At 50.4% G+C, this 13,811-nt stretch overlaps 4 protein-coding genes across 4 annotated transcripts; 2 read left to right on the top strand and 2 right to left on the bottom strand.

Annotated features, from left to right (window-relative positions):
* Window positions 1–534: 534 nt before the first annotated feature.
* Window positions 535–1,459, bottom strand: BT62DRAFT_1004570 (uncharacterized protein; the record flags this gene model as incomplete). Its single annotated transcript, XM_043177043.1, has 4 exons — window positions 535–647; window positions 700–971; window positions 1,027–1,170; window positions 1,239–1,459. The coding sequence occupies 4 exons, from the start codon at window positions 1,457–1,459 to the stop codon at window positions 535–537; spliced, it is 750 nt and encodes a 249-aa protein (XP_043041308.1).
* A 718-nt stretch (window positions 1,460–2,177) lies between these two features.
* Window positions 2,178–3,218, top strand: BT62DRAFT_794268 (uncharacterized protein). Its single transcript, XM_043182315.1, has 6 exons — window positions 2,178–2,519; window positions 2,576–2,820; window positions 2,873–2,895; window positions 2,948–2,969; window positions 3,018–3,129; window positions 3,184–3,218. Exons 1-5 carry the CDS (start codon window positions 2,341–2,343, stop codon window positions 3,044–3,046), a joined length of 498 nt encoding a protein of 165 aa, XP_043041307.1. The 5' UTR covers window positions 2,178–2,340; the 3' UTR covers window positions 3,047–3,129; window positions 3,184–3,218.
* Window positions 3,219–7,963: 4,745 nt separating this feature from the next.
* Window positions 7,964–9,391, bottom strand: BT62DRAFT_794047 (uncharacterized protein). The gene is made up of 2 exons (XM_043182313.1): window positions 9,373–9,391; window positions 7,964–9,317 (listed from the first exon to the last, which is right to left on the bottom strand). The coding sequence occupies exon 2, from the start codon at window positions 9,196–9,198 to the stop codon at window positions 8,047–8,049; it is 1,152 nt and encodes a 383-aa protein (XP_043041306.1). The 5' UTR covers window positions 9,199–9,317; window positions 9,373–9,391; the 3' UTR covers window positions 7,964–8,046.
* A 1,310-nt stretch (window positions 9,392–10,701) lies between these two features.
* BT62DRAFT_793976 (heterotrimeric G-protein alpha subunit, GPA3-like protein) lies at window positions 10,702–12,744 on the top strand. Its single transcript, XM_043182312.1, has 8 exons — window positions 10,702–11,009; window positions 11,064–11,248; window positions 11,311–11,471; window positions 11,532–11,654; window positions 11,738–11,873; window positions 11,938–12,176; window positions 12,243–12,416; window positions 12,495–12,744. Exons 1-7 carry the CDS (start codon window positions 10,892–10,894, stop codon window positions 12,340–12,342), a joined length of 1,062 nt encoding a protein of 353 aa, XP_043041305.1. The 5' UTR covers window positions 10,702–10,891; the 3' UTR covers window positions 12,343–12,416; window positions 12,495–12,744.
* The last annotated feature ends 1,067 nt before the right edge of the window (window positions 12,745–13,811 follow it).

Below are 13,811 nucleotides of genomic sequence, written 5' to 3'. Positions count from 1 at the left end.
CCCTGGAACTGGAGCTGTTGTTCTCTCTCTTGAGTGATGGGAACTGCCAGATCACACTCGTCGTGGCATTAATAGTGTCTGCGCCCATCATCAAGATTACCGTTTGCATGTTTGCTGGGGAAAGGGTAAGCTGCACACGCATGGATTGATGGAAAGCCCAGGCCGGATTTTTCAGTACCGTCTGGGCGTTCCCCAAGGATGGTTCGTGATGGCTTCAGTGCCTTCCTTGGGCCGCCGGAGAAGTAGTCGCACGGGGAACTGAAGATGATTATCATGAGAGTTCATCCAGTCCAGCGTCCCGGGGCGTGGTTGTTCTTAGAAAGGCTCCACATGTTAGGAAAACAGACATGTTTGCGCAGTAGATACAATCACTTGATGATACAGAAAAGAAGATGCAAAGGCTAAAGAAAGTCGTGCCAAGGACGAGTAAGTCATTGAAGTATCAAATAAATGTCCGTTTCGTGATGTCCATTTTACGATGCGATAGAAGAATCTCAATGCACAAGTGGCATTCGACAAGGACGGGAAAGATGATCATCGTCGCCAGAAGCATTTTCGCTTAGCCGAGAGAAGAGTGTACTTCAAACGAGATGGGATCCAACGGATTTGATTGCTAAGCTTGAGAGTGTTGTCAGCTGGTCGGAGAGCTGGTGCTTGAATGAGAACTAAATAAAGAGTTAAAGCATTGATGACACATACGAGGGGTGATCGCTTGAAGTACGATGGATGACTCGGTTCGCCCATCGACATCTTCGTCCTCCGTTTCTGTCTGCACCTCGTGCTGCTGGAGTAGAAGGTCAAGGTCATAGTCTTCCTCTTCAACCAGTTGCGCAGTAGCAGCGCGACGGTTGCCAAAAGGATAGCGCTTTTCGTCCGAGGCAGAGCTGAATTTGTATGGAGGAAGGGACGTGACATTTAACGCGGCGGGGCTGACGACGGCTACCGGGGAGCCTGGGAAGGACATGAACGTCCTAAAAAAAAACAGTCGTCAATTACAAAGGAGAGTACCAGGGTGGCGCAGCATACGGTGAGGTGGGGGCCTGAACAGAAATATCCCATCGCGCGTTTTCCTTGACTCCCTGGCGCCACTTTTGGATGTAGGAGGCTTTGTGAATGTCATGCTGGGTTGGCTGTGTAACAGCTGCAGCTTCACATTCTGGTTCCGCGCGGCTAAAAAAAAAAAAACAGAGACCGGTTAGCAGACCTTTCAAAAAATTTGGGCTGATTCAAACACGCACTTTGCACGGTTGAACAAGGCTGCAAACGCGTGCAGGTCCCTCGACAAGTCAGCATCGGAACCCATTACTTGATTTTGCCGCGTCCTGCCCTCTAGGATACATCGCGTCTCGTAGTATTTGTCTTCAGCATCCTCCTGAAGATGGCCAGCATCATCCGAAGGTAGAGCATTGGCCTTTGCGTGAAATGAGTGGTCATACAAGGTGTCTGAAGGAGTGAACATGGTGAGCGTAACGGAAGAAGAAAGAGAATAAGGCCTTCTTACACGTTTCTTGGGTTCTTCTTATATAGCAACAATTGACAGTTCCAAATATGTTTGAAAACAAAAAACAGTGAAAGAACAAAGACCGTTCCCGAAAGGGTTTTCTTCATCATGTGACCCTTCCACGAGTCCGGCGTCACGGATGAAGTTAAGGCAAAAAAAAAATTACATCGGCTTCTGCCCATGATTCACTCCTTTTCTCGTACTTACTCTCTGGCCGTGTATCGCACTAAAACGAGCCGTTCAATGTTCTGTGCAACGTTTTGGCCGCCGCGTCGTTAGTAGGGCGTTTGCTCATCAGTCCTCGAGCGTTTCCTTTTTCCGATGTCGCTGGATCTTCAGAAGGGTTGCAATAAAGGCCATATTTCAGGCTATCACTCAAGTTCTTTCCATCCCACTGGGCGACGCTGCGGACTCAGGCCTCAGCTCAGGCCCAGGGGGGAATCTGATTGTCCTGGCTTTTGTTCTTTTAGGCCTCGCATCATGGATTTTCAATTGCTTCTTGTTCTCCTCTAATTGACAGTGCAACCCGACCAACAGTGTTTCAGCTGCTCTTGTCTTCTGGCTTTAGACCACAATAACGTTGCTGCAGTTTCCATCGTTGATGGAGAACATATATACGAGTTGCCAGGTTTACGTTTCTCTCAATAATCTTACCATCTCCTGATGCTGTATCCTCCTTCTAGCCCTAACTCGACACCCTTCCATCTTGTCCGCAATCCTTTATCATGCGAAAAGCTTGTGGAAACGGCTGCTCCGAGGATTTATGACGACGGCTGGGATGCGTGCAGCTCGTACGTGATGAACATATCCTCATCGATTTCTCTCCGTTAGACTTTTACATGCGTAGGTTGCATCGGTCTTCTACTTCTGAATTGACTGCAGCATTTAAAGAACGTAAGGAGTCGACAAGTCTCCATTCAAATATTATCAAATGGCGGGAGGGTATCCCCCGTGGCTGTCCCTCTAATGAAAACAACTTGGAATACTGGGAGCTCATCGGTCCGATGTCCTCGTCCCCGTACGTTCTCCTGTACTGTCGTATTGTTCCTACCACAACCTTAACCCTTTCCGCAGTTTGTTCATGACCACTTATCCAACTAGCACGTCATTTCTGACGACTCCTCCACCTTCTGTCAGCTTTCGACGTCCTGTCCACATATCGCACTCCGCTGTCGGCTCTCTGGTTCACAATGTCGGGGAACAATTCCAATCAGAGGATCTAGAAACATGCGATGGCCTCGATGGTACCGGAAGCTCTGATGAATACGCGCGATCTGATTTTGGCACGGAATGCACGGTAGTCGACGACTCGAGAATGGGTGAGTACATATATACCACAGCGAAACTTACAATTAACTGGGCTGTCATTAGGTTTCGGACCTTTGTTAACCTTAGTTTCTTACTTCCATCGCTTATTATCTCTCACGTCCTCAACGATTTGATCAGGTCGCCCTCTGTATCATCATCTGTATGTATTAATATTGGAACCATAATAATACTATAATGAGTTCATCAGGGTCGCTCCCACAGAGGGCTATAATTTAGCGGCTTCGTCTTACTACGTGACCTCAGAACCATCGGATCCCTCTCCGTGTTTCAAACTCAGTCTTTGTATGAACCAGTTGCAGGTATTTGTACCACATGCACATACATATACAACACTCACGGGTTGTCCAATCCAGATTGCCCCTTATCTCATTGCACCCGATCAACACCATTCATTGTATCTGAGCGCAAAACCCATCATCCAATACATTAGCTGAAGCTCTCACCCGCTCTGAAGATGACCGATACTGATTCATTTCAATCTCATCTCATCCCCTTACTCTCCGCCTATGCCCTTGATCTGCCGAACACTACAGTCCCGAAATTTGATGGCCCCACGACCAACTGGGAGACCGATTCCGTTCTTACGTTCGCTGGAAGGCATCGCAAAGCGTATGGTATGCACGCAGCTGAGCCATGCCCTGAAAGAACTTTCTGTCGACGAGAAGCAGACATCATCCATGGCCGCCCATAGGGACCGAAGTCAACAGCATCTCAGAGGACCTAGCTATCACCTCTGCCTCATCAATGCCCGTCCATTCCTGTGGTAGAGGCTGTCCGATGTCCAAGATGTGATGTGTTGAGCGCCAATTCCGAGACAATGCTCAGCCTATCGCCATCTTCTGGCGATTCGTCTGCTGATTCACCCACCCGTCGTTGGACCGCTCACTATCGCTGCCGGAGTGAATGAGCTGAAAGAACTCCAGGACTTCAAGGATCAGGGTGGCGGATATCGTCGGCGTTTGTGACGCTGTAGTCAACGGCGATCTTACCTACCAGGCGACCTTCGAAGCCCGTGATAAGACCTCGATTAAACTGAAGCATGCTGTCGATAACATGGCATGTCCCCCCTACTGCTCTTCGACCACTTTCCCTCTCTGATAAAGTCTTCTAGGTGAAAAACCTGGATGGGTTCGCAACCGAGATCTCCTTTGCTTTGGATTGGAGTACATGACGGGAGAGTGCGCAACAACCTCTGTTTCACAAGACATTCATTGACGATGCCCTCAGAATACCGGGGGACCGTGGCAGTGACATTAAATTCGAAGGAACATGGCTCGAGCTAGAGTCCAGTGCTAACCACGCGGGTCAAGTACGGTCCGTCGCCTTGGTCACCAAAGCTGTCGCTCTCGGAGCCCTTTCGAAAAAAAATCAAGGCAGAGGCGAAAGTCACGGTCAAGGAAATGGTCGAGCGACTCGGAAATTTTGCTGCTGAAGTCACCAGGCTTACTTGAGATGTTGATGATCCCGGTTACTTGGGTATGGTCGTGCAGGGATTCTGCATATCAAAGGGGGTGTGGTGTGGGTCTGAGTTGCCCAAGGGTGTGTGGATCACGTTCGAGCGCCTAGTTTGATGATTCAGGGCTGCTCAATGGCGCCAAGATTGTGAACTAAATAAAGGTCATTGGCGAGGAACGTGGATTGAGGCTGAGGGTCCAAGAACGTTACCGGTCGGGGGGTGCGTAAATTGATTCCATTCGTGGTTTATTCAGGACAAAACGTATCTATGGTAACGGAACCGCACCCAAGTGTCACTCAGCCTCTACGACATCTTTCCAGGCACCTTTGACGTGTCCCCCACTGTCGGACACCAGCTCCTCACGAACTCTCTCAAGTCGCTCACGGCCTTCCCTTCCCTTCCACGCACCTGTTCCGGGTCCGATTCCAGGTCCCCATTGGTTATAGATCGACGGAAACGCAGCCTTCAATCGAAATAGGAATAGAAACTGCTCGGGCCATTCATCCAAGAGACGCAGTTTGTCCGCCGAAGGCGTCGGTTCCGAATTATTAAGCGAATGAAATACAATTTCGTACTGGAGAAGAGGTTTTATGGAAGAGGGCTAGAGGAAAGGCCCTAAAGAACCCGCTCCTATACCGGAGAACTCCCAATCGATGATGGCACGAACACGAACATTCCCTTCCTCATCTGCGAGCCCGAAATGAAAGTCTCGGTGCCACAGTCCTTCCTTGAAGACCCTTTTCATCTCGGAGCCTGCGAACGCAGTCTATTTCCCCCCTCTGTCCAGCTTCTCAATTAAGCGGTGCAATGGATCAAGCAGATAGGAACGAAACGGATGGGTGGGATCGAGATGGCATGGTGGATGGCATTTGAGGAACACCGCCGAAATGTAAGCCCAAACCTAGGATGAGTACCCATCGAGAGTAGCGAAACTTTCTCTCCCTGTAAGGATGTAAGGGGCAGGGCATGGAAATATCGCAGAATGTCCGGCCCTAAAACACATCACCCAAGAGCTGTCATGCCAGCCACGTACAATTGCCATAACGAACGTTTCTTCTAGAACAGGTCCCGGGAACGACATCCCTTCGACGACCCCTCCATTTCAGTGACGCGAAGCACTCCCCCTCGCCGAGGCAGCTCAAGGGTGAGTATTTTGATGAAGACGTCGACAAAGTGATGAAGGACCATTGTCAAGAGCGGTGATCCTAAAGATGTATCAACTGACTTTCAACACAGATATATTCGAGACCAAGCGGGTCGCAGCTGTGGAATAGAAGAGCAGAGCACCGGCAACCCGGTCTTCCCTCACTACAGCAACTTGATTCGATGGGTCCTTTCTACAAATTGCGGTGGCAAAAAGGCCATTAAGCGAGGCGAAGAGAACTGACCCGGCTACTCTGAGAACGACATCTCTGTCGCTCCACCTTGATCCTTGATTCTGCGAGAGTAACAAACCCTTGGCTTGACGTCGGCGATATGATTTTTTGTGGGTGTGAGCCTTCAAAGGGAGATTCTATCGACGAAGGAGGTAATGGATCAGTTTGAGCGACGGCGAAGTCGCTGGGGTGTCGTCACTGCAGAGTCACCGTACAGTATATTCCTCAGTCCGTCGTGATGCAGGGTTTAAACTTTCTTGATGATGACGGTCAGGCACTTGGGTACCGAACCTAAATATTGAATATGGAATCATGAGGAACGAGCATCGTTTGCAAAAAATCTTACGCGAAGCAGGAACATGCCCGGTGTTTTTTTTTTTTCCTCGTGCGAGTTGGCGCGGCACATTTATTACCACTGTATGGTTCGCCAGCTGACATTCGTAAATACTAGTGACAGGGCCTGACTGGGGATCATTCCATACATCCCAACTGGATCATAAAAGCACTATGAGGACCAAAAGCCGAACATCTCGGAATCACTAGCAATGAAGGAGTAGAGATACACCCAAAATACATCTTCACCTGGACAATGTCCTGATCGCCGTATTATATGTTGCCTGAAATACGTCACCCGATTTTATATTTCCTCGTCCACTTCTTCACCAGGCTTCTTCATCTTCTTCCACGGTAGAATCATCTTTCTCATAAGGATAGCCGACTCCGGCCACTTGGTCCAAGGCCTCATTGAAATTTATGAGGGGTACGGTGCCTTCGACTAGGAATTCCCAGATGAGGTCACACAAGTCTGCGCCTCGAATCCCCTGTGTCGCCCTAGCCTTCTCGTTTCCCAGAACCGAGACGCGTTTTCACTCTGATAACATTTTTTTCGCGAGCAGGCCTGTCAAAAAAAGGGGGGCCGGAGCGCAGCGCAGCTCAGCTCAGCTGAACGTAAAAACCACCCGACGTCGAGAAGGATCTCTTCGTTTTAAAAGTGGGATCTAGCAGCAATGGTCGTTAGGATCCTTTCGAGAACATGTCACTGTTGAAATAAGCGAGCTGGGTCTTGGCATTTGACATCGACGGGGCTTTTGGCGATACATGCCAAAGTCTGAGATCTTGTTAAGTACTGGAGGAGTATCCGACGGGAGCGGCTTCCCCCCTCCCCTGGAAGAGGTAGGTAGTCGTGTACATGGTCGCTAGAAAGGCCGAGACATAGAGATGTTACTCTGGCGAATAGCTTGATCCGTTGCGCCTCTTGCTGAAGACCACCGCCTCCCGTACTATTGCGTCATTCGGCCAAGCCACATCGGGGGGAAAACATACTATCGTAGGTGATACGATGAGTCAACGCAGGGACCATTGAAACGGGCTGGTATGTCCTAATGTCAATGCTACCTGCTACCTGCTACCTGTTTTGCCTAGGATTGACGAGATTTTTTTTCTTTTTGTCAAGGGCCCGCGGAATGAATAAAAGAGGGAGGGCCCACAAACCGCACACACCTCCTTTTTCCCAACGGTGAAGTTTTTGACATTCAGTGGAGCAGTGTGTTGCCTTGCCTTTGCCTTCAGGAACGGATAGATCGAGGTACATGTGAAACAGCAACAAATTCTGAACAGAAAATTAAGGTTGACCATTGTGATACACGTACGCCGAGGGGGGTTGGCGATGTGCAGGTTGCAGTTTGAAATCTTGGATTACTATGCGTGGATGACAATTGTTGGTTTATCCAAAAGTGTTTCTTCTGTGAAGCTATGCACTCGGCCCTCATTCGTTTCAAATGAAGGGAGCTATTTTGTCTCATGGCTATTTCGGCGATCTCAGAACCCGCCCGCCTTCTATACGACTAAGAGTCCAAACCTGGTACCCCCTCAATAGTTCTGTATTGTCTGTCCATCTGATGTATGAAAACCCTTATGGTCAAGGAACTTCCCTCCAATGCCTCATATCCATCGGACAGCCACCGCAACATTATCGGAAAAAAAAGTGCCCGACTCGACTCATTGCGCCACCACCGTCTCTTGCCAGCCCTACATTTCCACCAGGGCGCCGCATACAACGATTTTATATACCTTTCTGCGTTGGTTCAGAGGGAGAACGAAGCGCCGCTGCCACAAGAGTGGCCTGGCCTGGCCCCAACATAAATTTCCCTCAGAGACCTACGTCGGCTACCTGGACATGCAGGCGGCCTGTTGTGCTCAAAGAAGGAAACATGTCTTGAACGTCCTCTGCAGCGAGAGACCCGCTCCGCCACAAGCGCACATTCAGTCCAGCCAGTCCAGGCCGCGAAGCCATGATGGTATCCAGCTTCCTCCACTCGTCATACACAGCCATGACATCACCCAAGGTATTGAACCCATTCAGTCGGAATAGACATCGTTCAAGGCTAATCGACGTCGTCACGCCAGAAAAGGCCCGAGTTAGCCACCGTACCCACGCCTTTAGATTTTGCGAAGCGGGACGAGGCGAGGAAGCCATGGTTATATCCAACTTCCGAATGTGCGCAGGATCGACAAGATCGAATAGACGTTCTAGCAATAATAATGCCGTCAGCCAACAAACTTTTTTGTTGTTGTTCCCAGGAGATAATACTGATACGCGGCGGCGCACCTTGGAGACACACATTCAGGACGAGATCTCGCAATGTCTCTTTATTCCGACGAATCAGATCTTGTGTGGTGGGGACGACGAGATCTGCTTCCATCGCAAAGAAAGATCCACTGATGATGATCTCTAATCGCTTCAAGTGGCTGAAATCAACGAGTCCGCGTGGTGACTGATTGACGAAGCGCATATATGCGTCCACACGGGAGGTTATGGCGAGGAATTGGAGTTTCAAGGCCAGTGGCGGGAACGAGGAAGGGCTGGGCGTTTCGTGATGGAATGTTATATCCCCTACGTGGAGGTCGCGCAGGCCACGGCATTCACCCAAGATGGCGTACAGATCGTGCGAGGTCCCGGATAGCATCGCCAGCGACGTGAGCGACGTCGAACGCAGCACGCAGCGCATCCCACTGATCACTGTCTTTGGCACGTCCCCCGACAGCGGGTGGCACAGGTTGGTGGGGAAGATGAGCTCCTCGATTCTGTCCAGGCTCTGCATGAAGCGCGGCAGGAAACGGCCCCAAAGATGCCCAAGCTTGGTGTTGATGATATCAGCCAGGGTCCCAGGGATGGAGCAGTAGAACCAATGATCGTACGAGGCGGTGAATATCAGTCTTTTGACATATGAAGAGATGTGAGGGGAAGATCTGAGGAGCCGACTGAGTGCACCGACGTTCTTTGATACGTGAATAGAGGGAGCGAAGAAGAGAAGGGGCGACTTCCAGCAGTCTATGTGAACCGTTATGTGGAGAGAATGGAAGATGTGCATCTGGGCGATGGGTGTCCATGCTCGGCAGACGAGAGCACAGGCCTCCAGGGTGGATTTACCTTGGTGTTGGTCTTGGGCAATTTCATCAATGATGATCCTTGTGAGCTCTGTAGGTACCGAGCGCGACCAGGGCTGCAGAGCCCTCGCAACGAGCATATCTTGCATGAGATCCTGGTCGCCGTCGAATCTATCTCATAGAACGGCGTCGTCGATAACGTTGTCGACGCACCAAGATTGTCCGAGTCGCCGATCTACCAATGTGACTATCTTTGCCTATGAACAGGCTAGTGGGGCAGGGGCATTAGAACTCGAGAATCAGAAGAGCAGGCAACTTCGTACCGTACCGGTACACCACCAAGCGCTACCGATCCATATGTTGCAATTTCCTCATCATGATCATTCTTTTACTCCTATAGGCTATACCAATTCTGCGTCTTCGTCCATACCGGCGCACCTTGCGGTCGTGGTTGATTACAAAAAGTTCCGTATGCCGGATCTAAATGACATCATCATCTATACCCAATCGGCTCAAGATAATAGCCTGGCAAGCCGTCTTTATAGATAGATTATTGATAGACTCGTAAGCTGTGGATAGGCTCGGGAACACTAGCTTCAAGGGACCGGCAGGGAGCACACGGTTGACCTTCACCAAGAACCTGAATTTACGGCACTTGTTGGCTAGGGAAGACATATGTTGCTGAGCGGGCACACGATTAAACTATAATCCAACCATATATGTGCACAGATTCATTAGTTTCGCATTTACGAATTCGTGCATGCCGATGTATCAAAGTCCCTAGGGTTAGGCTGGCATGGAAAGAAATACGGTGACTCATGCGCCCTGCATCCGTCCGTCAAACTTTGACACAACTTTCTAGCCTGGCGACTCGAGTGCGCACATCTGGGCTAGGCGCACTCACGGGTAACCGAAAAGATAACCCATTATTATTATTATTATTATGAGCTCCATGAAGGGGGGGGTGACATGCCCAGGCACTTGCATTGATGGACGCTGTAACTCATCCACCTTGAACGCCACAACATACCTATCCATGGTCAAGTGTGTAAACTTGCCAGAATCGGTGTAATGAAATCATCCCCCCAGCACAGTCTTCTCCCTCAAAACGGATGATGGGGGGTAGCTCGGACCGGTTGGTCACAGGCAATTATCATCCTCTGATCCGCAGAACCGCAGTGTCGTCAATAGCACGGAGGGGGACGAATCTCTGGTAGCGAGGTCGGTCGGTCGGTCGGTCGTCCGTCTGTTGAGCGGCTTCGCAACAAATCTGTGTTTCTTTTTCTAAGCGTTTCACGTTCAAACTTGGAAATATTCCAACGCAGATCGCAGTAAGCGCTGTCATTCCAACAGAACACGCGATGGCCCCCTCAGATATAAGGTTCCGCAATGCAGGTTATAAGGCTATTCTAAATGGCCGGTAGAAAAGCACATGAACAGCTAGCAAAATGGGATAGCCAGAGCCTGAGAAGAACACAAGAACCGCCGTGGCACCAATTGCACTCCCGTAAAATGAACATCAGTTCCCAGGAAGGTGCCATGATAGATAACTGGAAGATGGCGTATGCACGCATATAGTATAGCAAAGAAAAAACGATAATGAAGCGTAAATGAAGGAAGTGGTGATGAAAGCCTAGAACAGCACGTCGACAGGGTTGCGTTGTAACACGATTGACAGCTGTCACAAAATTGTCACGGATTTCAACATATTGCACGGCAGACTGACGGGGCGATGAACCAGCCACTTGTCAGCCTATTTACCTCTCTTACTTGTACCACCACCTCCATAGTGTCTGCGCCTCCCCTCCCCCCCCAGCATCTACGCGTCGCCTGGCCGCCAGAATGGGCAACTGCGTCTCGCAGCCCAATCAGGACGAGAAGGCCTGTTCCGATTTGATCGACAAACAACTCGAGGATGACGGCAAACGATTCAAGAAGGAATGCAAGATTTTGCTCTTGGGTGCGTGCAGAAACCATCCATCCATCCAATATACTGACGTTGACCCCACCCCAGGCTCCGGAGAATCAGGAAAATCGACCATTGTCAAGCAGATGAAGATCATCCACCAGGGGGGCTTTACCATCGAGGAGCGGGATTCCTACCGTGGGACGATATACAAGAACGTTCTTGATTCAGCACAGGCTATTGCCCTGATGATGCGCAAGATTGGGATTCAATACGCCAACGAGTCGAATCAGGTACGTTACGCTGATGAGATTATTTACCGTGCTCACACCCCCCCGCGCGCGCCCCCACTCAGGCCCTCGCAGACAGGATACTCGACTGTCGGCTAGAACGACGAGACGACGTCCTCTCCCCCGACGTCGCCAACGCCATACACCTCTTCTGCCAAGACGGAGCGATCCCGCAGCTCCTGGACGAGCACTCGAGTGACTTTTACCTGATGGACAGTGCTTTCTAGTGAGTCCCCCCCTCCCCTCCCCTCCCCGTCTTCCTCGTAATCGTAACCATGTCCACCAGCTTCTTCACAGAGGTCCTCCGTATCGGCGCGCCGGGATACAGGCCCACGGAGACAGACATCCTGCGTGCGCGGGCAACGACGACCGCCATCACCGAAACGAGGTTCACCATGGGCCAACTGCAGTGCGTGGCATCCCATCTCCTTGCTGCCGTCCCCCTCCCCCCCCGTCGCGCTCGCTAATAGAGCGATGATCCTCCCCCCTCAGGATACACATGTTTGACGTGGGCGGCCAGCGCTCGGAGCGCCGCAAGTGGATACACTGCTTCGAGAGCGTCACGTCCATTATCTTTTGCACGGCCATCAGCGAGTACGACCAGGTCCTGCTGGAGGACAAAAGCCAGGTGCGCGTTTTTTTTTCCATCTCCCCCCCCCCAATCAACCTCCGCCTCACCCACCCCTGAATAGAACCGCATGGCGGAGTCACTAGTGCTCTTCGAGTCCGTCATCAACTCGCGGTGGTTCCTCCGCACCTCCATCGTGCTCTTCCTGAACAAGAGTGACGTCTTCAAGAAGAAGATCCCCAAGATACCGCTGGAGCGCTACTTTCCCGAGTTTCCTGGCGGGAAGGACATCAACAAGGCCGCCAAGTATATTCTGTGGCGGTTCATGAAGGCGAATAGAGCCAGGCTGAGTGTTTATCCACAGTGCGCTTTTTTTTTTTTTTTTCCTAGTACGCATGTGGATGTGTTATAACTTCGTCTGATTCACAGCTTGACGCAGGCGACCGACACCGCCAACGTCCGACTAGTCTTCGTCGCGGTGAAAGAGACGATCCTGCAAAACGCACTGAAAGACTCAGGAATCCTCTAAGCCTGGCCAGCACGGTTTTCTTGAATTCTCTTTTCTTTTGGGGGTTTTGTCCGGCGCCGAGAGGGGGGGTATGTGTGTGTATTCCAGCAGCTGTTGTCGGGTAGAGCGTGGCTGACTGACTGATGGGTTTTTTTTTTTTTTTTCTATGGCAGGAATTCTTGGATTCTTATTGTGCGGGCTCCACCCGTGGATGGCGGGCCGACGATGAGGGTCACGCAGCATGCCGCATGTGGACACCGAGCCGAGCCAAGCTAAGCTAAGCCGAGTCATAGTAGGGCCCTTCGTGGAAGTTCTTGATGGGCAGGCAGGGGTTTAGTATATATATCTTAGGCGTAATTGCTCATATTATATGCTAACTTATTTTTGTATTCACGATCTGTAACGATATATGTGTATGGTCTATTTTATTATTAGTTGGACGTTTTTCGCGGAGAGGGTTTATTTGTTGAATGGGGGTGGGGGATGCTTTGGATTGACTATTATCCATAATTGCTCGCTCGTTCACTGTTTGGTCTGAAGCGTGCTCGGGATTGGGAAAGCGGCGTCCGTGCTATTATGGCGAGTCTTAGCATGAAAGAAGGGAAGGGAAGCCATCAAGGGCCGCGGACTATGCTCGTGGGCGGTTGAAAAGTGGTGAATACTATGAACTTCGTGGATGTATTTTCTGGCGTACGTGTCCCTGGGAACGAAGCCAGCCAGAATCCGCGCTGCCTCACTCTTGTCTACTAGGAAGGCGCCAATATCAAGCTCGGAGTTTCGATGGTTGTACAGAGGTGCCCGTCATCATCACCCGCCAGTCGTATAAATAGGACGTATGCCTCGGTAATGGTGCCGGTGAATGATATCCAGACATATCGCATAACAAGCCTCCATAGAAGCTGGCCGAGTATATTGTGAAGGGCGAGAAGAAAGAAAGGTTTGGGGCTGGGGGGTCGTTGAGCGCCTTTTATACCGCCTGCGCGAATAACATTAGCGCCGTCGTCGTCAGACATTGCGACGACATCGTCCGCCTTGTGTAGGTACAGCTTCCTAAGACGCCCTTTCCTTTTTAGCCTCGTTCGTCTGCTATCCGACACGCAGGGCGCATGCGCGGTGGTGAGTGTCGATAAGGTTTACATCGATCATAAATGAAGCGTTGGAACAACCACAAACCGCCATATACTGTTTGCGTACAACTAGTACATAACCGTGGCGTGTCTTTTATGCAAGTGAATAATTTCGTCATAAACCAGTTTTTAACAACTTTGAGACGAGTATATGATTAGTATCTCGGCGATCTCGGTTTCGACGCTCGAAATCAAGCTGTAATGGTCATCGGTACTACATAAAAAAGTCAAATCGTAAAACCTGCGTCCATCACTAGTAGTACAGTTCAGAGTCATTAGCGTTCCGATACAGTAAGAATACGTCTGGCGTCCCGCTTCCCACGGGGAATTGGAGTCCTTCCACTCGGAGATGCACGCGACACC

Source organism: Guyanagaster necrorhizus (genome assembly GCF_019112545.1).
Source record: "Guyanagaster necrorhizus MCA 3950 unplaced genomic scaffold BT62scaffold_9, whole genome shotgun sequence".
Classification (NCBI taxonomy): Eukaryota; Fungi; Basidiomycota; class Agaricomycetes; order Agaricales; family Physalacriaceae; genus Guyanagaster; species Guyanagaster necrorhizus.
The sequence above is the reverse complement of the archived record's forward strand: the minus strand, read 5'-3'. Positions and strand labels throughout refer to the sequence as shown.

Coding starts and splice junctions, on each gene's coding strand:
- BT62DRAFT_794268 (XM_043182315.1), top strand. CDS start 2,341: ATGCGTAGGTTGCATCGGTCTTCTACTTCTGAATTGACTGCAGCATTT. Junction 2,520..2,575: donor GGTCCGATGTCCTCGTCCCC/GTACGTTCTCCT, acceptor CCCTTTCCGCAG/TTTGTTCATGACCACTTATC. Junction 2,896..2,947: donor TCGGACCTTTGTTAACCTTA/GTTTCTTACTTC, acceptor CGATTTGATCAG/GTCGCCCTCTGTATCATCAT.
- BT62DRAFT_794047 (XM_043182313.1), bottom strand. CDS start 9,198: ATGCAAGATATGCTCGTTGCGAGGGCTCTGCAGCCCTGGTCGCGCTCG.
- BT62DRAFT_793976 (XM_043182312.1), top strand. CDS start 10,892: ATGGGCAACTGCGTCTCGCAGCCCAATCAGGACGAGAAGGCCTGTTCC. Junction 11,010..11,063: donor ATGCAAGATTTTGCTCTTGG/GTGCGTGCAGAA, acceptor ACCCCACCCCAG/GCTCCGGAGAATCAGGAAAA. Junction 12,177..12,242: donor AGGCTGAGTGTTTATCCACA/GTGCGCTTTTTT, acceptor TCTGATTCACAG/CTTGACGCAGGCGACCGACA.